Source organism: Schistocerca serialis, chromosome 2 (genome assembly GCF_023864345.2).
Source record: "Schistocerca serialis cubense isolate TAMUIC-IGC-003099 chromosome 2, iqSchSeri2.2, whole genome shotgun sequence".
Lineage (NCBI taxonomy): Eukaryota > Metazoa > Arthropoda > Insecta > Orthoptera > Acrididae > Schistocerca > Schistocerca serialis.
Genome location: NC_064639.1, coordinates 770632910 through 770655673, shown reverse-complemented (window position 1 = coordinate 770655673; position 22764 = coordinate 770632910). Strand labels below are relative to the sequence as shown.

Below are 22764 nucleotides of genomic sequence, written 5' to 3'. Positions count from 1 at the left end.
ATTCTGCCTTCTGAAGGTATGTGATGGCCAACAGTTCTGTCCTATTGTAATTTTTGGTTTTATGTTTTGGTTTTCCTTATAATTAAATAATATTTTACCCTTAAAGTGAGATTACAGATAGAATGAAAAGAGGGAGGGGGGGGGGGTGGGGGGGGGGGAGGGAGAGAGAGAGAGAGAGAGAGAGAGAGAGAGAGAGAGAGAGAGAGAATGCTATGTGCTATGTGTGCTTGAGTCTGTTAATCATTCTGTTGCAGGCCATAGTCGTAAGCCAGTTCAGATGGTGTTCAGTGAATCGAGATCTGGGTCACTGGAACGAACGGGTCCTGCACAGCCATTTGTTGCTGATCCATGTATGCCGCCCCTCTCGCTACCTCACACTGCAACTCAGTTGGAAGAGCCACGTCGTCGCTTAGAAGAAGAAGCACGTGCAAAGGCCGGCCGCCAAAGGTAAGAACAAATGTTCTGTCATCCACTCGAAGGTTGGTTGGGATACAACAATGCTGTATGGGCATGGTGCTAATGGAGTTAGTATACCAGTGCCTTCCTGGGAAACTTTGAACTTACTTATCCAATCAGTTATAAGGTACCTTAGTCAAATGTGTACTCTAAACCATGATGCAACTCTGCTTTATTGACAGTAGCAAAATTTACAAGAAGTAATAAGTGACAGACAAAAAAAATCGTAGCACTGGTCAATAATTGAACCCCAAAACTTCGAACTTGTAATCTGGCACTTCTCACCACTGAGCCACCAAGCTACACTAAATGTTCTTTAAACACACATGAAATTTACCCAACAAAAAAAAACGAATATTTTTAATTTTAAAAATGTTGCTTCATTCTAATCACTAACTCAGTCAGCATCTCACCCCCCCTCCCTCTCTCCCCCTCCCTCTCTCCCCTCCCTCTCACCCCCTCCCTCTCTCCCCTCCCTCTCCCCTCCTCTCCCACCACCCTCACCCTCTCCCTCTACCCCCTCCCTCTCCCCCCTCTCCTCCCTCTCTCTCCCCCTACCCCTCTCTCATCCCCCTACCCCTCTCTCATCCCCCTACCCCACTCTCATCCCCCTACCCCTCTCTCATCCCCCTACCCCTCTCTCATCCCCCTACCCCTCTCTCATCCCCCTACCCCCTCTCCTCATCCCCCTACCCCTCTCTCATCCCCCTACCCCCCCTCTCATCCCCCTACCCCCCCTCTCATCCCCTACCCCCCCCTCTCATCCCCCTACCCCCCTCTCATCCCCCTACCCCCCCTCTCATCCCCCTACCCCCCTCTCATCCCCCTACCCCCCTCTCATCCCCCTACCCCCCTCTCATCCCCCTACCCCCCTCTCTCTCTCCCCCCCTACCCCCCTCTCTCTCTCCCCCCCTACCCCTCCTCTCTCTCCCCCCCCTACCCCCCCCTCTCTCCCCCCCTCACTCTCTCTCTCTCCCCCCTACCTCTCCCCCCCCACTAAAGCTCTCTCTCCCCCTACCTATATATATATCTCTCTCTCTCTCTCTCTCTCTCTCTCTCTCTCTCTCTCTCTCTCTCTCTCTGTCCCTACCCCCCCCCCTCCCTCCCTCTCTCTCTCTCTCTCTCTCTCTCTCTCTCTGTCCCTACCCCCCCCCCTCCCTCCCTCTCTCTCTCTCTCTCTCTCTCTCTCTCTCTGTCCCTACCCCCCCCCCTCTCTCTCTCTCTCTCTCTCTCTCTCTCTCTCTCTCTCTCTCTCTCTCTCTCTCTCTGTCCCTACCCCCCCCCCCTCTCTCTCTCTCTCTCTCTCTCTCTCTCTCTCTCTCTCTCTCTCTCTCTCTCTCCCCTACCTCTCTCTCTCTCTCTCTCTCTCTCTCTCCCCCCCCCCCCTACCTCTCTCTCTCTCTCTCTCTCTCTCTCTCTCCCCTACCTCTCTCTCTCTCTCTCTCTCTCTCTCTCCCCCCCCCCTACCTCTCTCTCTCTCTCTCTCTCTCTCTCTCTCTCTCTCTCTCTCTCTCTCTCCCCCCCCCCTACCTCTCTCTCTCTCTCTCTCTCTCTCTCTCTCTCTCTCTCTCCCCCCCCCCCTACCTCTCTCTACATCTACATCTACATCCATACTCCGCAAGCCACCTGACAGTGTGTGGCGGAGGGTACCCTGAGTACCTCTATCGGTTCTCCTTTCTATACCAGTCTCGTATTGTTCGTGGAAAGGGGGATTGTCGATATGCTTCTGTGTGGGCTCTAATCTCTCTGATTTTATCCTCATCGTCTCTTCGCAAGATGTATGTAGGAGGGAGCATTATACTGCTTGACTCTTCGGTGAAGGTATGTTCTCGAAACTTGTAACAAAAGCCCGTACCGAGCTACTGAGCGTCTCTCCGGCAGAGTCTTCCACTGGAGTTTATCCATCATCTCCGAAACGCTTTCGCGATTACTAAATGCTCCTGTAACGAAGCGCGCTGCTCTCCGTTGGATCTTCTCTATCTCTTCTATCAACCCTATGTGGTACGGATCCCACACTGCTGAGCAGTATTCAAGCAGTGGGCGAACAAGCGTACTGTAACCTACTTCCTTTGTTTTTGGATTGCATTTCCTTAGGATTCTTCCAATGAATCTCAGTCTGGCATCTGCTTTACTGACGATCAACTTTATATGATCATTCCATTTTAAATCACTCCTAATGCGTACTCCCAGATAATTTATGGAATTAACTGCTTCCAATTGCTGACCTGCTATTTTGTAGCTAAATGATAAGGGATCTATCTTTCTATGTATTCGCAGCACATTACACTTGTCTACATTGAGATTCAATTGCCATTCCCTGCACCATGCGTCAATTCGCTGCAGATCCTCCTGCATTTCCGTACAATTTTCCATTGTTACAACCTCTCGATACACCACAGCATCATCTGCCAAAAGCCTCAGTGAACTTCCGATGTCATCCACCAGGTCATTTATGTATATTGTGAATAGCAATGGTCCTATGACACTCCCCTGCGGCACACCTGAAATCACTCTTACTTCGGAAGACTTCTCTCCATTGAGAATGACATGCTGCGTTCTGTTATCTAGGAACTCCTCAATCCAATCAGACAATTGGTCTGATAGCCCATATGCTCTTACTTTGTTTATTAAACGACTGTGGGGAACTGTATCAAACGCCTTGCGGAAGTCAAGAAACACGGCATCTACATGTGAACCCGTGTCTATGGCCCTCTGAGTCTCGTGGACGAATAGTGCGAGCTGGGTTTCACATGACCGTCTTTTTCGAAACCCATGCTGATTCCTACAGAGTAGATTTCTAGTCTCCAGAAAAGTCATTATACTCTAACATAATACGTGTTCCAAAATTCTACAACTGATCGACGTTAGAGATATAGGTCTATAGTTCTGCACATCTGTTCGACGTCCCTTCTTGAAAACAGGGATGACCTGTGCCCTTTCCCAATCCTTTGGAACGCTACGCTCTTCTAGAGACCTATGGTACACCGCTGCAAGAAGGGGGGCAAGTTCCTTCGCGTACTCTGTGTAAAATTGAACTGGTATCCCATCAGGTCCAGCGGCCTTTCCTCTTTTGAGTGATTTTAATTGTTTCTCTATTCCTCTGTCGTCTATTTCGATATCTACCATTTTGTCATCTGTGCGACAATCTAGAGAAGGAACTACATTGCAGTCTTCCTCTGTGAAACAACTTTGGAATAAGACATTTAGTATTTCGGCCTTTAGTTTGTCATCCTCTGTTTCAGTACCATTTTGCTCACAGAGTGTCTGGACATTTTGTTTTGATCCACCTACCGCTTTGACATAATACCAAAATTTCTTAGGATTTTCTGCCAAGTCGGTACATAGAACTTTACTTTCGAATTCATTGAACGCCTCTCGCATAGCCCTCCTCACACTACATTTTGCTTCGCATAATTTTTGTTTGTTTGCAAGGCTTTGGCTAAGTTTATGTTTGCTGTGAAGTTACCTTTGCTTCCGCAGCAGTTTTCTAACTCGTTTGTTGGACCACGATCTTGCTTGGCACATACTCATCTATCGCATATTGTACGATGGTTTTGAACTTTGTCCACTGATCCTAAACACTATCTGTACTAGAGACAAAACTTTTGTGTTGAGCCGTCAGGTACTCTGAAATCTGCTTTTTGTCACTTTTGCTAAACAGAAAATTCTTCCTACCCTTTTTAAATTTCTATTTACGGCTTAAATCATTGATGCCGTAACCGATTTATGATCTCTCCCCCCTACCACTCTCTCCCCCCTACCACTCTCTCCCCCCTACCACTCTCTCCCCCCTACCACTCTCTCCCCCCTACCACTCTCTCCCCCCTACCACTCTCTCCCCCCTACCACTCTCTCCCCCCTACCACTCTCTCCCCCCTACCACTCTCTCCCCCCTACCACTCTCTCCCCCCTACCACTCTCTCCCCCCTACCACTCTCTCCCCCCTGCCACTCTCTCCCCCCTGCCACTCTCTCCCCCCTGCCACTCTCTCCCCCCTGCCACTTTCTCCCCCCTGCCACTCTCTCCCCCCCTGCCACTCTCTCCCCCCCTGCCACTCTCTCCCCCCCTGCCACTCTCTCCCCCCCCTGCCACTCTCTCCCCCCCCTGCCACTCTCTCCCCCCCTGCCACTCTCTCCCCCCCCTGCCACTCTCTCCCCCCCCTGCCACTCTCTCCCCCCCCTGCCACTCTCTCCCCCCCCTGCCACTCTCTCCCCCCCTGCCACTCTCTCCCCCCCCTGCCACTCTCTCCCCCCCCTGCCACTCTCTCCCCCCCCTGCCACTCTCTCCCCCCCTGCCACTCTCTCCCCCCCTGCCACTCTCTCCCCCCCTGCCACTCTCTCCCCCCCTGCCACTCTCCCCCCCCCCTGCCACTCTCTCCCCCCCCTGCCACTCTCTCCCCCCCCCTGCCACTCTCTCCCCCCCCCTGCCACTCTCTCCCCCCCCCCTGCCACTCTCTCCCCCCCCTGCCACTCTCTCCCCCCCCTGCCACTCTCTCCCCCCCTGCCACTCTCTCCCCCCCTGCCACTCTCTCCCCCCCTGCCACTCTCTCCCCCCCTGCCACTCTCCTCCCCCCCTGCCACTCTCCTCCCCCCCTGCCACTCTCCTCCCCCCCTGCCACTCTTCTCCCCCCCTGCCACTCTTCTCCCCCCCTGCCACCCTCTCCCCCCCTCCCCCCCTGCCACCCTCTCCCACCATCTCTCTGTCCCCCCCCTACCTCTCTGTCCCCCCCTCCCTACCTCTCTGTCCCCCCCCCTACATCTCTGTCCCCCCCCTACCTCTCTGTCCCCCCACCTCCAAGTATTGGCACTGAAAAGTCAGTTTTCATCTATTGTAGAGATCAGCTAATGAGGAAATTTGAAACTAGTAATAATTCATTTGTTTAATATATTTGTGTCTATATATTTAGTGCAAGGTGCTACAAGTATGCCCGTTTCTGTATTTGTCATGATTGTTAGTCATATAATGGTTATTTACGGATTCTTTCCTTCGCCTCAATTACTTTTTCCCAAGTACTTTAAATAAATTGTAAAACCAATATGAGTCGACATTACACACAAGTTAATATAGTGAAATATTAAAATACTTCTAGAAAATGTCATATTAAGAGCTTTTCAGTGTCGATCAATTGTAAAGAAAATTACAGGTATTGTAGTAGTTCTCATATAACAAGTTTTGCAAATATTTCACAGTAAATTGGAACTAATGTTTGCTGCGGGCCTCATGGACTACAGCAAAAGTATCAGCTTCACATTCCAGAAACTGGCCAAAATTTTCCTTAGGAACCAGATATTCCTGATTCTTTCTTTCAACCAGAATAATGCATTCAAATGATCTGCTATTTGAACAGAGGATGGATATATGATATGCAATTATCAATGCTAATTGTATGGGACAACATTGGTTTGTCTCTCTACGCAACGAGTCAAAAGGAAACGTACAGATCTCATTCTCTGCTCATAGTAAGCAGTTGTCAACATTTACACAGTTTAAGATAGGCTAATGTTGTCAGTTACAGGTTTGACTTATGTTATCGTATAAGCATCTGTAAACTGTGTGGCATGATCACAATTTTGAAAGCTGCGGCTCACTTTCACATACCTGATCTGTGAGTTGATTTTACAATTACTGCAACTGCTTCCTTCACCACATGTCGTCCACTCCTTTCACTTAGAAGGAAACTGTAGATAGACCACTATTTGGAAGCATTACATACTGAAAAGACCACTGTAAACTAAAACAGGGTGTATATGACCCGGGACAACCGGGAGATCCGGGAAAAACCCGGGAATTTTTTCATCCGGGAGAAAACTGGGAAAAACCCGGGAATTGTTTACAATTCCAGGAATTTTTCTTCATTTTAGTTTTCAGTTAAATTTTTGTGTTTTTGACTGGTAGGAACCAATATTCTATCAAAGGATATTACTGTATACCTCTACAGCAGAATACTACTATAGCAACAAAACATGAACGAGAGAAAAAAAAAACAAAAAACAAAATAAAACTTAAGTTCAAAGAAATGCGCCGTATACAACAACAAAACAGTGCTCATACAAGCGTCTGCTAACAGCAAAGTGTGTCAAAGGCTTTAGCAAGACTACGCAATGCTTTATAACAACAAATTACCTCCGATGGGCGTGACGTGACAACTGTTTAAATTAGATTCGTTTGAGCAGTTGCGGGCGGGCTCTTGCGCATGCGCAGTTGAGTCGCGTATGAGTAGTACCTTCTCCCGCTTCTGGTTACAGAAACGTGGCTGAGCGCCACTACTTAATATTTCCCCGGTTCAGAAATACAGTATATCTGGGGCTGATGCACAGAGCAGTCTGAGTTGTTGTGGGGAGGTGGGTCGTCTCCACGTGACCTGTGTTTACGTTCAGTGATTTTGTTGTTTCCTCTTCGTTTATTGTTCTCACGTTAAATGTTAACAAAACGGATTTTTGTGTCCGGGATCTATCAAATGAATTAAATACGTTCGCATAATTACGGAAGGCTGAAACATGTTATTAGATTCAGATTTTATTTCCACCTTTCCGACAGTCGAGCATTAATCGCCTTATAGAACAATGAAGTTATTTTTGCCGGTTTGCTAAAGAGAATAGGCTTTTATTAACCTTTTCTGCTGAGGCAGTCAATTTATTGGAAACGAAGTGTTTAATTTCACACTATTGGCTAGTTTCAACTGTTCCCTGCATTTAAAGTGCACGTATGGCCTTGTGCCATAATAAAGAACCAAACATGAGATAATACAGTACTGGTACTCCAAGAAAATTTACATACGAATGTGCATTTTAAGCCGAATTATGAATTTTAGTATGGTTCATGAAATTCCGACGCTCTTGAAGTATCCTCTTGTGTTTTGATTCTTTTATGTCATAATGTAACGTCTTTTAATGTTTTACGCATACGAACATAAGGGCTTCCTGCGTCTTCGTAGCTGCGCAAGCGCGGTGACGCGTGTTATCTGGCACTTTCTTGCAACTGCTGAAACGAACCTATTTCTAACAGGTCGCGGGAAAATATTGCGAATGTTGGTTTGAGAAACGTTACATTCAAAGCAGATGTCCTTTTACCGCAAGATGAACTATATGCGAGAATGTACCATGAATTTCTTAAATCACAAAGCGTTTGACTCTCATTTAAAAATCAACTCTTTGAGGACGACCATTTAGAAATATTTCGAGCCCAGAAGATCAGACATCCACATCATTATTAAAAATTTTACTGCCACATTTGTGTTATATATCTTAAAGTGTAACACGAGCAAAAAAGATCAACATTATATGTGAAAGCTTAGCTTCTCTTCCAGCTTATTAAGCTTCGAGACCAATATTACAAGTGAATGCTATGTATATTAATTTAAACCATTATCTTTCCTTATTTGTGTGTTCGCGCTACTTAAGAGTGATCTTGCTGTTGGCTCACTACATCACGTGTACTATGCTGTCATCACCTGGCGAGATCACGTGACATGAGCTATGACTGGCCTACAAAAGCGCATCCCAATCTCGATTTCAGTGCTTCGGAAAGTGACATGCAGTGTTTGGTGGAATTCAAATTTATACCTTTGTAATAGGAAAATATGCAGCGTACATGTTGCTGCACATCAAAGGTCTTTCAAAATGTGTTTTTCCCCCTGAATTTAGTTTTCTAAAGTGCTGGGAAATTCTACGTCGGTATATAAAACCATAAACATTCAAAGGATTGATGAGTTTTACAGTGCCGAGGAAGAGTATAATGTCACTTAACATGGAAAAAGTGTATTTTCACCCGGGAGAAAGTGTATTTTTAACCGGGAAATCCGGGAAAAATCTGGGATTTTTTTTTCCTTGTCCACGTATACACCCTGTAAAAATATTATGAAAAGGATAGTTGCTACTCACCATACAGCAGAGATGCTGAGTCGCAGATAGGCACAACAAAAAGACTGTCGGAAAGTGAGTTTTCGTTCAACAAAGCCTTTGTCAAAAACAGACACCATACATACGCACGCACACACACAAACACAAGTGTGACACACACACACACACACACACACACACACACACACACACACACACACACACACACACGACTACAGTTTGCTAGCTGAAACTGCCAGGGACTGTGGTTGTGTGTGTGTGTGTGTGTGTGTGTGTGTGTGTGTGTGTGTGTGTGTGTGTGCGCGCGCGCGAAAACTCACTTTCCAACAGTCTTATTGTTATGCCTATCTGCAATTCAGCATCTCCACTGTATGGTGAGCAGCAACTATCCTTTTGATAATATTGTTACATTCCATCCTGAATTTGCCACTGCAAGCTAAATTGTATGAAACGTAATCTCTTTCATCACATATGACATCTTTTTATAATGATATATCCATTACAGGTCTGAGACCCAGATACTTAGGTAATTGAAATCAAGCTGTTTTTAACATGTGTAAAAGTATTTTATTATCTGAGGCAAGTATGTGCAAATGTAAAAGTTTCTAATAACTTGTGTCAAAAATTATGATCCTCATCAGAATAAAAATAATCAAAATATGTGAGTTATTTTAGTTTAAACTTTTCCTTCATTTGTTACAGGTTTTCACAATCCTCAAAAACACATGGTCCTCAGGATGCTTATTCCCTCTCAGCTCAGTCAACATTACGTAAGAGTGGTCGTGGGCAACGTTCCAGTGGTCCAACGACCGGTGCAGAAGCAGAATATACAACTGTGGTATTCTCCTTCTGTGAAGAGCAGTTTCCTTACAGGACCAAGATCCCTGGACGGCAGATAACACTCCGTCAGTTTAAAGAGTACCTTCCAAAAAAAGGCAGCTACAGGTGAGGTTTCATTATTGGTGTGATGAGGTATATTTTTATTCATTTGTTTGTGTAGTTTGTTATCAAATTTAAAGTTTTCTTACTTTTGAAAAATAATCACACATTTAAATCACACACATTTGCCACCAGTCCATCAATTTTCTAACACAGTTTTTAAATAAAAGTATAAGGATACATCTCAAGCAAATGGGGCATGAGGTATCTACACCAAGAATTCTGTGGAGGTATCCAACATGTGGAAGTTGCGTGGTGATTGGAATGTGATGTATGGTGAATATTGAAGGACGTCTATAATATAGCTACCACTGGTGGTTGAATCATTGCTATAATTTGGGATTAGCATTGTCATGGAGGTTCAATGCAGTTCTGATCAAAGTGCCATATCTGTTTGCCTGGTGGGTAGTCTGGATCTGGAAAAGGAGATGGCACTAGCAGGCAACAGTAATAGTCTAGTGTTCCTGGGGCAAATTGACCAGCAGAGTGCCATTGCACTCCCAAAACATTGTGGTCTCCCACTTTGGTACTCTGTACTGGCTCTGCTTGATTCAAGTGTGTAAACATTGTCCTACAGTCTCACATAAAAGGTGATTTCTGTTCAAAGGGCATCTCCTTCCCCTTGGTATTTCATGAAAAGTGTCAGTTTTCTCACCTTTCTTCTCTTTATTCAACAACTTTGTTATCTATAAACTAACTCTTCTTTGAATACCAATTCTTTTTGATTGATTAAATGGATACTTTAGTATCTGAATTATCGGAGATTTCAAGCCTGATTAAGTGCCAGCCGCCTTCAGTGAGTTCACAAATAGCTTCAGTGCTCTGGATTGTGGTGCTGGTACACTAACAGCACAAGTGGATGATATTTCCAACACACACTGTAATTTCTTGAATGCATAGCACTAGTGTTTCACCCAGGGTGGGAAAAGTGCAGTTCCCTGGACTATGGGAATGAACTGTCAAATTTTGGCAGAATTGTCATTATCCTTCATGAGAAATTTCATGATGACATTTCATGCAACTGTGGGTTCACCTCTCTCTTTTACTACGGATTCATTTGTCATGAAGTTGAACAAGATAAAGCTTTTTTTAAATAGTCCCGTCCTGATGCCCTTGTGTACTTTTGATGGTTGGTAACTATTTGGCTGTAAGCGTTTGTGCTGATGTCTTATCCCTCTCCCTCCCTCTCTGTCTCTCTCTCTCTCTCTCTCTCTCTCTCTCTCTCTCTCTCTCTCTCTCTCTGTGTCTCTCTCAAGCACATTTGCATCCACCATATGCTAGCTTACCAGGTACCCCTTTAAATACAATGATATTTTAAGAGGGAGTCAAACAAAAACCGTCAAATTTTTATAATATAGAGTGTAACACAAGTGTCCAGTTTTTCAACATAAGTCTTCCTGTCATTCAACGCACTTCCTACAGTGCGTAGGAAGTGCATGGATTCCTCTGAAGAAAAAAAAAATTATTTTGGTTGTGTGCGCAGCCACTTGTGCACTTCCTGCTGCACCTTTACATCGAAATGAAATTTCTTTTCTTCTTTCCTCCTGTTGCCTCTTTGAGTGGTGCAAACATGTGGTAATCATTCGGTGCAGGGTTTGGTGAGTATTGCAGGTGTGGCAGAGTATCATAGTGCGGCAGAGTATCGTAGTGCGGCAGAGTATCATAGTGCGGCTCATTGGTAGTTGCAAATGTGGCACTGGCAGTATGAGGCCAAGCATTGTCATGTTGCATAATGACACAGTCATAAGTCCACATCACTTTGATCTTATTGCAGGCTGATGCTGATTTTTTTAACGTATTAGAATATGGCGCACTGATGATGGTGTTTCCCGTAGTCATATACTGTTCAAAGGCAATCCATCATTCCTCATAAAAGAGAATCTGCAAAAGCTTCCCTGCACATTGCTGCATCCAGAACATCTTGGGCTTTGATGATAAGGAAGGGCGCTTTTCCCAGCATGGTCTCTTTGTTTCATGTTGTTGGTAGTGTATCAAGACTTTTTTCTCCTGTAATGATTCTCGCGAAGAAATTGTCACCTTCTGCTTCAAAGCACTGCCACAGTTCTTCGCAGATGTCAACACGTCGTTCTAACAGTTCTGGAGTGAGCTGCTATGATACTCATCTTTCAAAGACTTTTGTGGAACTTAAGCATTTCATGAATGATGTGATATGATGTGTTGAGCCATTACTAATGTTCAAATTTGCTGTAATTTCATTCACCTTCAAGTGCTGATTTTCCATCACAGTGGTTTCAACTGCTGCATGTAGACTCTAGTGCCACAACATAATATGCCTGACCTACGTGTTGAGCATTGCCACAAAAGTCTTGCCATTTTTGAACTTTCTACTCCACTCATACATTTGGCAGTGATAGATGTGCATCACCATACTGGACCTTCATTTGCTGATGGATTTAAATGTTCTGTACTTTCATTGCTCAGAAAACACATGATAGAATGCTGTTCTTCCTTGTGCATGTTGCAAGCCATTTTGAACTCTTATTGTGGCTGTGTTTCACTTGTATGTGGTATACTGCACTTGTAAGATATTCCTTACATAATTGGTAACAATACTGCCAACTTACAGATCAATGGCATGAAGTGTCAATTTTTAATTACACTTTTAAGGTTTTCATTTGACTCCCCCTTGTTATAATATAATTAACATTCACATACAACTGATGATGTATGTGCGCAAGAGCATATGCACCATAAAGAGCTTACAGATTGGAAAAATGGACAGATTTACCAGTTCTGAGCTCAGTACTATGTAGCAGATCTGTCTGCCTTTAAAACCAAGTTGATGGAGATAGTATTACTCCTTTGTAAAAGGAAAAATGTTTCCTCCCTAAGGTTCATTCCAGATTGAAAGTAACTGATTGTATAATGCTTCCCATGTCTGTCGTGTCCTTAATTTACACATCTCCTGTGTAGTGTTATATGGTAAGCATCTCAGAAACTCAATAAGTGATTACTTTGTGCAGGGTCATGAAACTGGGATTCTTAAGCTGATGGCTAGTCAGCACCAATGGTTTGCATAATTATAAGCTTCAGAAAACTCTACAGGCAGCAGAAATCATAGGCTAACAACTCATGTTGTCAGGATGGTAGAAACCTTTATGACAAAAATAAGAAGACAAATCAATCTTTCAGTGAGCACATCAATGACGTGGATTTGCTTTGAGGTAAAACAGTTGTTACGGTGCAATCTCTGATACATCTACCACGCTATAATTGTTTTAAGCTCATGTGAACGCCTTACAGCTTTGTAACCTAAATAAAAACGACCCCAACTGGTTTGTGAGAAACATTTGTAAGTACTATCTTACAACATTTTTTTTACTGTGTGATTAAATGATGATGGCGTCCTCTTGTGTAAAATATTCCGGAGGTAAAATAGTCCCCCATTCAGATCTCCGGACAGGGACTACTCAGGAGGACGTCGTTATCAGGAGAAAGAAAACTGGCGTTCTACGGATCGGAGTGTGGAATGTCAGATCGGGCAGGTAGGTTAGAAAATTTAAAAAGGGAAATGGATAGGTTCAAGTTAGATATAGTGGGAATTAGTGAAGTTCGGTGGCAGGAGGAACAAGACTTCTGGTTAGGTGACTACAGGGTTATAAACACAAAATCAAATAGGGGTAATGCAGGAGTAGGTTTAATAATGAATAGGAAAATGGGAATGTGGGTAAGCTACTACAAACAGCATAGTGAACGCATTATTGTGGCCAAGATAGATACGAAGCCCACACCTATTACAGTAGTACAAGTATGTATGCCAACTAGCTCTGCAGGTCACGAAGAAATTGAAGAAATGTATGATGAAATAAAAGAAACTATTCAGATAGTGAAGGGTGACGAAAATTTAATAGTCGTGGGTGACTGGAATTCGGTAGTAGGAAAAGGGAGAGAAGGAAACATAGTAGGTGAAAATGGATTGGGGCTAAGAAATGAAAGAGGAAGCCGCCTGGTAGAATTTTGCACACAGCACAACTTAATCATAGCTAACACTTGGTTCAAGAATCATAAAAGAAGGCTGTATACATGGAAGAACCCTGGAGATACTGACAGGTTTCAGATAGATTATATAATGGTAAGACAGAGATTTAGGAACCAGGTTTTAAATTGTAAGACATTTCCAGGGGCAGATGTGGACTCTGACCACAATCTATTGGTTATGAACTGTAGATTAAAACTGAAGAAACTGCAAAAAGGTGGGAATTTAAGGAGATGAGACCTGGATAAACTGACAGAACCAGAGGTTGTACAGAGTTTCAGGGAGAGCATAAGGGAACAATTCACAGGAATGGGGGAAAGAAATACAGTAGAAGATGAATGGGTAGCTTTGAGGAATGAAGTAGTGAAGGCAGCAGAGGATCAAGTAGGTAAAAAGACGAGGGCTAGTAGAAATCCTTGGGTAACAGAAGAAATATTGAATGTAATTGATGAAAGGAGAAATTATAAAAATGCAGTAAATGAAGCAGGCAAAAAGGAATACAAACGTCTCAAAAATGAGATCGACAGGAAGTGCAAAATGGCTAAGCAGGGATGGCTAGAGGACAGATGTAAGGATGTAGAGGCTTATCTCACTAGGGGTAAGATAGATACTGCCTACAGGAAAATTAAAGAGACCTTTGGAGATAAGAGAACCACTTGTATGAACATCGAGAGCTCAGATGGAAACCCAGTTCTAAGCAAAGAAGGGAAAGCAGAAAGGTGGAAGGAGTATATAGAGGGTCTATACAAGGGCGATGTACTTGAGGACAATATTATGGAAATGGAAGAGGATGTAGATGAAGATGAAATGGGAGATACGATACTGCGTGAAGAGTTTGACAGAGCACTGAAAGACCTGAGTCGAAACAAGGCCCTCGGAGTAGACAACATTCCATTGGAACTACTGATGGCCTTGGGAGAGCCAGTCCTGACACAACTCTACCATCTGGTGAGGAAGATGAATGAAACAGGCGAAATACCCTCAGACTTCAAGAAGAGTATAATAATTCCAATCCCAAAGAAAGCAAGTATTGACAGATGTGAAAATTACCAAACTATCAGTTTAATAAGTCACAGCTGCAAAATACTAACACGAATTCTTTACAGACGAATGGAAAAACTAGAACAACCTGACCTCGGGGAAGATCAGTTTGGATTCCGTAGAAATGTTGGAGCACGTGAGGCAATACAGACCCTACGACTTATCTCAGAAGCAAGATTAAGGAAGGGCAACCTACGTTTCTAGCATTTGTAGACTTAGAGAAAGCTTTTGACAATGTTGACTGGAATACTCTCTTTCATATTCTAAAGGTGGCAGGGGTAAAATACAGGGAGCGAAAGGCTATTTACAATTTGTACAGAAACCAGATGGCAGTTATAAGGGTCAAGGGACATGAAAGGGAAGCAGTGGTTGGGAAGGGAGTGAGACAGGGTTGTAGTCTCTCCCCGATGTTATTCAATTTGTATATTGAGCAAGCAGTGAAGGAAACAAAAGAAAAGTTCAGAGTAGGTATTAAAATCCATGGAGAAGAAATAAAAACTTTGAGGTTCGCCAATGACATCGTAATTCTGTCAGAGACAGCAAAGGACTTGGAAGAGCAGTTGAACGGAATGGATACTGTCTTGAAAGGAGGATATAAGATGAAAATCAACAAAAGCAAAACGAGGATAATGGAATGTAGTCGAATAAAAGTCGGGTGACGCTGAGGGAATTAGATTAAGAAATAAGACACTTAATGTAGTAAAGGAGTTTTGCTATTTGGGGAGCAAAATAACTGATGATGGTTGAAGTAGAGAGGATATAAAATGTAGACTGGCAATGGCAAGGAAAGCGTTTCTGAAGAAGAGAAATTTGTTAACATCGAGTATAGATTTAACTGTAAGGAAATCATTTCTGAAAGTATTTGTATGGAGTGTAGCCATGTACGGAAGTGAAACATGGACGATAAATAGTTTGGACAAGAAGAGAATAGAAGCTTTTGAAATGTGGTGCCACAGAAGAATGCTGAAGATTAGATGTGTAGATCACATAACTAATGAGGAGGTATTGAATAGGATTGGGGAGAAGAGAAGTTTGTGGCACAACTTGACCAGAAGAAGGGATCGGTTGGTAGGCCATGTTCTGAGGCATCAAGGGATCACCAATTTAGTATTGGAGGGCAGCGTGGAGGGTAAAAATCGTAGAGGGAGACCAAGAGATGAATACACTAAGCAGATTCAGAAGGATGTAGGTTGCAGTAGGTACTGGGAGATGAAGAAACTTGCACAGGATAGAGTAGCATGGAGAGATGCATCAAACCAGTCTCAGGACTGAAGACCACAACAAGAACATCTTACAACAGTTAAGGTAAGATTGTTTTCCAGAACAGCTACATTCAGAAGTTACTGTTATTTATATCAGGACAAGGAATGTTTGTTAATGTTGTATTATTGTTATTATTATTATAATAAAAAGGAAGTGCCAGTAACATTCAGGAAGGTCTAGAGGGGCTTACTAAAAATCTACCATTTATGAAAAGATCTAAAAAAGGAAACTTGAGTTGAAACCTCTGTGCCTCTGCAGGCTACCACTCTTCTTAGGAAGGTGCTTAGAGGAATACGCCATTTTCATAAGAGTGCAGAGTACATTCAACTTTGGCAAGAATGTCACACAATCAAAAGATCATATGTAGATTTCAATATCAAAATGGAAGGAGAAGTGGGAAGTAGCAGACTCATACATATTCAACATCATGATAGACTGAAGGTAGTACTTCCGTCAGTATTTTAAAAAGTGAAGATTTCAGGAAGCAGTTGTTGGTGTCATTAATTTATCTTCTAAGCATGGCAAGGAAGCCCATGAGATAATCTCCACCTTCCTGCATTACCGTTGCGAAAGGATATCCTCCCCCTCTCCAAATTCAGAAGTTGCAACATTGTTGTGTTCATAATTCATTTGATTATTCAGTATTTTGAAAAGTTGAATTATTATAGTAGAAGCATTAGTTACCTTGATGTGTTGTGGGAAGAAAGTTGTATCTGGAATAAGTTGGAATGAAGACACTCAGTACTGCTACAGGTCAGTAACCAATCTTTGACCCGTCGGCTAGAAACATGACTGATAACTTCCTAATCCACACTCCACCGCAAAGTGAATGATTCCTTTTGGACATGATTGATAAGTTGCCATTTTATCACAGTTGGCTTATACTCAAACTAATGGAAGTGTTGGAAGTTGTTTAAGGTAAAATGGTCCACAACCACCTACAGTGAAAATGGTGGAACCTAATTGATTAGGGCATAAAAAAGTACAGTGAAACCCCTATTTTATGTTTTTGTGGGGTTCAGCCTTAAAAACCGGTAAATTGAGAAAAATTCAGAATCAAGGAAAATATTAAAACCCCTAAAATACGAGCAAAATCATATGTAATGGGCATATACGATTAAATATTATAATCATCACCAATTGTATAAAATCTGTACAAGTGAATATAATAATTCCAATCCCAAAGGAAGCAGATGTTGACAGATGTGAAAATTACCAACCTATCAGTTTAAGAAACCACTGCTGCAAAATACTGATATGAATTCTTTACCGACAAATGGAAAAACTGGTCGAAGCTGACCTCAGGGAAGATCAGTTTGGGTTCTGTAGAAATGTTGGAACACGTGAGGCAGTACTGACCCTACGACTTATCTTAGAAAATAGATTAAGGAAAGGCAAACCTACATTTCTAGCATTTGTAGACTTAGAGAAAGCTTTTGACAATGTTGACTGGACTACTCTCTTTCAAATTCTGAAGGTGGCAGGGGTAAAATGCAGGGAGTGAAAGGCTATTTACAATTTGTACAGAAACCAGATGTTAGTTATAAGAGTCGAGGGGCATGAAAGGGAAGCAGTGGTTGGGAAGGGAGTGAGACAGGGTTGTAGTCTCTCCCCGATGTTATTCAATCTGTATATTGAGCAAGCAGTAAAGGAAACAAAAGAAAAATTTGGAGTAGGTATTAAAATCCATGGAGAAGAAATAAAAACTTTGAGGTTCGCCGATTATATTGTAATTCTGTCAGAGACAGCAAAGGATTTGGAAGAGCAGTTGAATGGAATGGACAGTATCTTGAAAGGAGGATATAAGGTGAACATCAACAAAAGCAAAATGAGGATAATTAGTCGAATTAATTCCGGTGATGCTGAGGGAATTAGATTAGGAAATGAGACACTTAAAGTAGTAAAAGAGTTTTGCTATTTGGGGAGCAAAATAACTGATGATGGTCAAAGTAGAGAGGATATAGAATGTAGACTGGCAATGGCAAGGAAAGCATTTCTGAAGAAGAGAAATTTGTTAACATCAAGTATAGATTTAAGTGTCAGGAAGTCGTTTCTGAAAGTATGTGTATGGAGTGTAGCCATGTATGTAAGTGAAACATGGACGATAAATAGTTTGGACAAGAAGAGAATAGAAGCTTTCGAAATGTGGTGCTACAGAAGAATGCTGAAGATTAGATGGGTAGATTCCATAACTAATGAGGTACTGAATAGAATTGGGGAGAAGAGAAATTTGTGGCACAACTTGACTAGAAGAAGGGATCGGTTGGTAGGGCATATTCTGAGGCATCAAGGGATCACCAATTTAGTATTGGAGGGCAGCGTGGAGGGTAAAAATTGTAGAGGGAGACCAAGATATGAATACACTAAACAGATTCAGGAGGATGTAGGTTGCAGTACGTACTGGGAGATGATGAAGCTTGCACAGAATAGAGTAGCATGGAGAGCTGCAGCAAACCAGTCCCTGGACTGAAGACCACAACAACAACAAGTGAAGGAAATTAAATGTACAATACGTGTATAAAACAATTTGCACTAATGAATGTCATCAGTTCTCAAAAAATTACAGCAAATAAAACCTCATCTAAAGATTGAAATTTATATCTCGGTACAAGGTAATCGAGCATATTTTCCAACATGTTACGACCACAAATTACATATCAAAACACAGGTATCTCAGACATCTTTCCTTTGTGTTCTCTCAGGGGAGGGGAGGGGGGGGGGGGGGGGGGGGGGGTTGGAATTATGAACATGGTGAATTAAACCAAAAACTGTGAAGTACATTGAAAGGCGTCGTAATCTAATGTGTGGTGGTGTGTGTTTTCCTTCTGTAGCCAATGGCAGCTTAATTGGGTCAAATAGACCTCCAGCCGCATACACACTAAGCTTGAAACATGTTTTTGAAACGTGTTTCTGGCTACTTGATGTGGAAACTGTCTGGAAACATCTTTCAAAACACAGACACTTATCTGTAGCACTGTCGGTACAGATCAAAGGATACAATGTTTCACGCCAGCCACTGCTCCCCTCCGGGGAGGGGGATTGCAGTGGACAAGGCAGCAGACTGTTGAGTTGATATCATTGTACCATGCTGAATATATAAGAACACAGTACTAGAACAGTAATAAAACAAGATGATATGCAGAAAAATGCTGCTAAATTTGGTAGAATACTGAGAAAATCTGCATAGAAAACAAAATAAGGACATTTGTCATAGCTTGCTCTGTAATGAATCTCCCATTGACAAAACACTAAGACTAACAGCATGTCTGGTTGTAATTGCTTTCCTGAAATTTTTGTTTTTTTATATGGATATGGTGATATCATATATGCCAGAAATTCAAAATTGCTAGATGATATCCAAGTGAAATTATGGAGACTAGAGCTGTCTTCCATACTCAGTTCTGATATGTACCAAGATTTTCACACCAGTTGTTCTATAGTAATGGTCGGCAACACGTCGATTGCAATCTACTGGTAGATCATCAGTGCTTATTTGGTAGATCGCACGAGTACTGAGAGTACAAAAGAAAAATTGTTCAATGAAATCATCTATTGTTTTCCATAGCAGTAAAAATGCGTTCTTGTTCGACACAAGTTGTTTTGTTTGTTGATAACAGCGTGGAACTGGTACCAACATCTACCTTCAGCCTCTAATATGTTTTGCCGCATTAGTTAAATCATCTGCCATCTGCACACCACTCATTGCTGCAGTGTTTCACTCATCTTTGTGAAATGTGTTCAATACGTGTCAGGAGAAGATGGCGAGTTTTGTGCCGTGTACTATCAATTTCTATGATGTAATAGAGTGTGGAAAGGACATAGGTAGAACTTTTTTGTGCCGTCAGTACTCAGCACTGAGCATGCGTAGTTGCATACCTTGTTGATACTTTTCGAGAACGTACTAGTAGTGCAGCGACTTCACGCATAATGAGTTTTGTATCAAAAAAACGTAAAATTTATCATTTTCATTCCAAATGGGAACACGAGTTTTTCGTGACGGAAAGAAATGGCACATGCATTTGTTTATTGTATGACACTAAGATTGCATTTGTGAAAAAGACAAACATCGAGAGACATTTCAAAATTGTGCACCCATGTGTTAACACTAAGTTTCCTGTAAACTCTGAACTGAGAAAAGAGTAAATCAAGAAACTTAAAAATCAATTAAGTGCTCAACAAAGCATGCTCACAAAACCAGTAGACAAAAGTGTTGCTTCTACTCTTGCTTCTTATGTTACAAGTGTTTTGGCGAAAAGGAAGAACCCTTCAAAGATGGTGAATTCATAAAAGAAGGATTTCGAGAAACTGCCATCGAATCCCTTCACCTTTCACCAAGAATGGTCACAAGGAGAGTTGAAAATATGTCTAATGACGTTTTCTCTCAACAGAAAACAGATTTGGATCAGTGCAGTTATTTTTCAGTGCAATTAGATGAGTACATTGATGCAACAGATACTGGTCAGTTGCCAGTTTTTGTAAGGATGGTTTTTAATAACTTTACCATCAAGGAAGAACTTTTGAAAGTAATTTCTTTGAAAGGCCATACAAGAGGAGAAGATATATTTTTTGCCATGAAGCAACTCATTCTATCGATGAAAATACCTGTTCACAAGCTTGTAAGCATTACCATAGATGGAGCCCCAGCCTTGAGAGGTTCTAAAAGTGATTTTATAGCTCTGTGCCAAAGAGATGAAAGTTTTCCACCATATTTAACTTATCACTGTATTTTACATCAGCAGTCTCTGTGTGGAAAGTTTTTAAATTTGAATGAAACTATGAATAATGTTGTAATGATAGTCAACAAAATTAGCTGTCACTCTCTTCAAAGAAGACTTTTCAAAGATTTGCCAATGAACTAGAACTACAGAATGGAGATTTACTGCTCCACACTGAAGTGCGTTGGCTCAACAAGGGAAAAGTGCTGCAACGTTTCCACAAGCTTTTACCAGCTATCAAACTGATTTTGCAAGAACAAGATGAGGATAGTCTGTCAGCTTGTATTGAAGATCCTCTTTGGCTTATGAATTTTGCATATTAATTGACCTAACACAAAAGCTTAATGAACTGAATTTGAAATTTCAAGGTAATGATGAAGATATTGCTGATATGATATGTGAAGTAAATTCTTTTACTGAAAAATTGTTTCTGTGGGAGTGCCGCCTGAAGAGGGGTGAGTTAAGACATTTTCCAACTCTGAAGACACAAATAGAAGAAAGTGAGATACCTTACAATAGTGAATATCGTGAAATAATGAGCTCCTATATGAGGGATGAGATTAGAAGCTTTCGAAATGTGGTGCTACAGAAGAATGCTGAAGGTTAGATGGGTAGATCACATAACTAATGAGGTGGTATTGAATAGAATTGGGGAGAAGAGGTGTTTGTGGCACAACTTGACTAGAAGAAGGGATCCGTTGGTAGGACATGTTCTGAGGCATGAAGGGATCACCAATTTAGTACTGGAGGGCAGCGTGGAGGGTAAAAATCGAAGAGGGAGACCAAGAGATGAATACACTAAGCAGATTCAGAAGGATGTAGGTTGCAGTAGGTACTGGGAGATGAAGCAGCTTGCACAGGATATAGTAGCATGGAGAGCTGCATCAAACCAGTCTCAGGACTGAAGACCACAACAACAACAACAACAACAACATTTTGAGGGATGATTTCAGTGATCGGTTTTCAGACTTTAAAAAGATTTCAGTGGTAACCCAGTTTGTATCTTTCCCTTAGGCTAACATTGATCTATTGAAAATATCTTCTTCCATTGCAAAAGTTTTTGACATAGATAGGGCAGCTCTTGAACTTGAACTAATATCATTAAAAATTATTTGTTTCTCAACAGTGTTGCAGAACCCAAAACCTGTTAGCCTCTAATTCCTCAGGAGAAATACCCTATCTTAGTTAACGTTGGTCTTAGAATAAAGGCCTTGTTTGCTTCTACCTACCTGTGTGAATCACTGATTTCAAGTATGAACTTTATTAAAAATAAACTCGGAACAAGGTTGACTGATGAACATCTGGATTCGACCAAGTGTAACAAGTTATACACCAAATATCAAGGGCATTGTTGACAAAACAGCTACTCAGATTTCACATTAAAAGTTAAATGATTCTTGTGTTATAAATGTAAGAATATACTTGAGAGTATTATGAAATAAAATTATTATGTTTCGAATACATAGTGAAGATTTAAAACTTTTATTTTAGATAGTTGTTTTACAGTACCAGTATCCAAAAAGTAAAAATGTAGCTATTGAATTTTTAAAAGTAGATCACTGTTGGTACGGAACAGTAGATCATGAAGGCTTTGTGGTTGCTTACTCCTGTTCTGTAGTGTGTGTTTCCTCATGAAAGGCTACGATTGTATACAGACCAACAAATCAATTTCTTATAACACCTAATCTGATATTATCAACCATTACCAGCTACGATACAAACTCTCCATCAAAATAATATTGTAGTTTTAAAACCAATTACAAAATTCTTTGATAAATGCAAACTATGAAACACTGAGAGACGCTTATGGCCTTCAGGTAAGAATTCACAATACATAAAAAAGAATGGACGATGACAGTGTCTCTGATTGCGTTTGCGTGAACCTTCTAGTGTTAATAATGCAGCAGCACATATTACAGTTTCCTCATCTCTAGACATGATGTGGCAGGCAATACAAAAACAGTGCAACAAATAGCTTTGCAAATGATGCAGATACACTGAGAAATATTTACTGTCAGTGTGGACAAAAACAGAGACAAGAAAAAATGTCAGAAACAGATGTGATACTGTAGGAAATAATGTTCCAGGCAGAAACATTATATATATATTCCAACTTAGCTTGTTATCACATTCGTTATGATCATAATACAATATGTTCTGTGACATTTGATGTTGTTAAACATTTCTGTCTGGTTAGAGAACAAAGGATGAAATAAATATGTGGCTGTTTATTTCCTAATGTCTGGTGATTCCCGAGCATGAGCAGAGAACTGCTTACATTCCTGTGAGGTAAATGAGCAGCAATAAAATTCACAATGTTCCTTGTCACAAATACTTTGATGATTATTTTCAAGTATGTGGTTATTTCAGAGTGTGTGGTTAGGCGGGAACCTAAGAGGACAGCTTAAATTGCAGCAAATGTAATGATGACCAATAAGATTCATATTCTTCCTTGTTACAGATATTTTGCATGTTGTGCAACCACAAACATATT

The 22764-nt window shown here is 41.6% G+C and overlaps 1 protein-coding gene across 3 annotated transcripts in view; it reads left to right on the top strand.

Moving 5' to 3' along the window:
* The window catches only part of LOC126457991 (axin), a 288275-nt gene that overhangs the window by 251926 nt on the left and 13585 nt on the right, over window positions 1–22764 (top strand). For all 3 annotated transcript variants that reach the window (XM_050094759.1, XM_050094758.1, XM_050094757.1), the window contains 2 exons: window positions 257–447; window positions 9018–9260. In XM_050094759.1, coding sequence (XP_049950716.1) covers window positions 257–447; window positions 9018–9260 — 434 coding nt within the window. The remainder of the gene's footprint in view (window positions 1–256; window positions 448–9017; window positions 9261–22764) is intronic.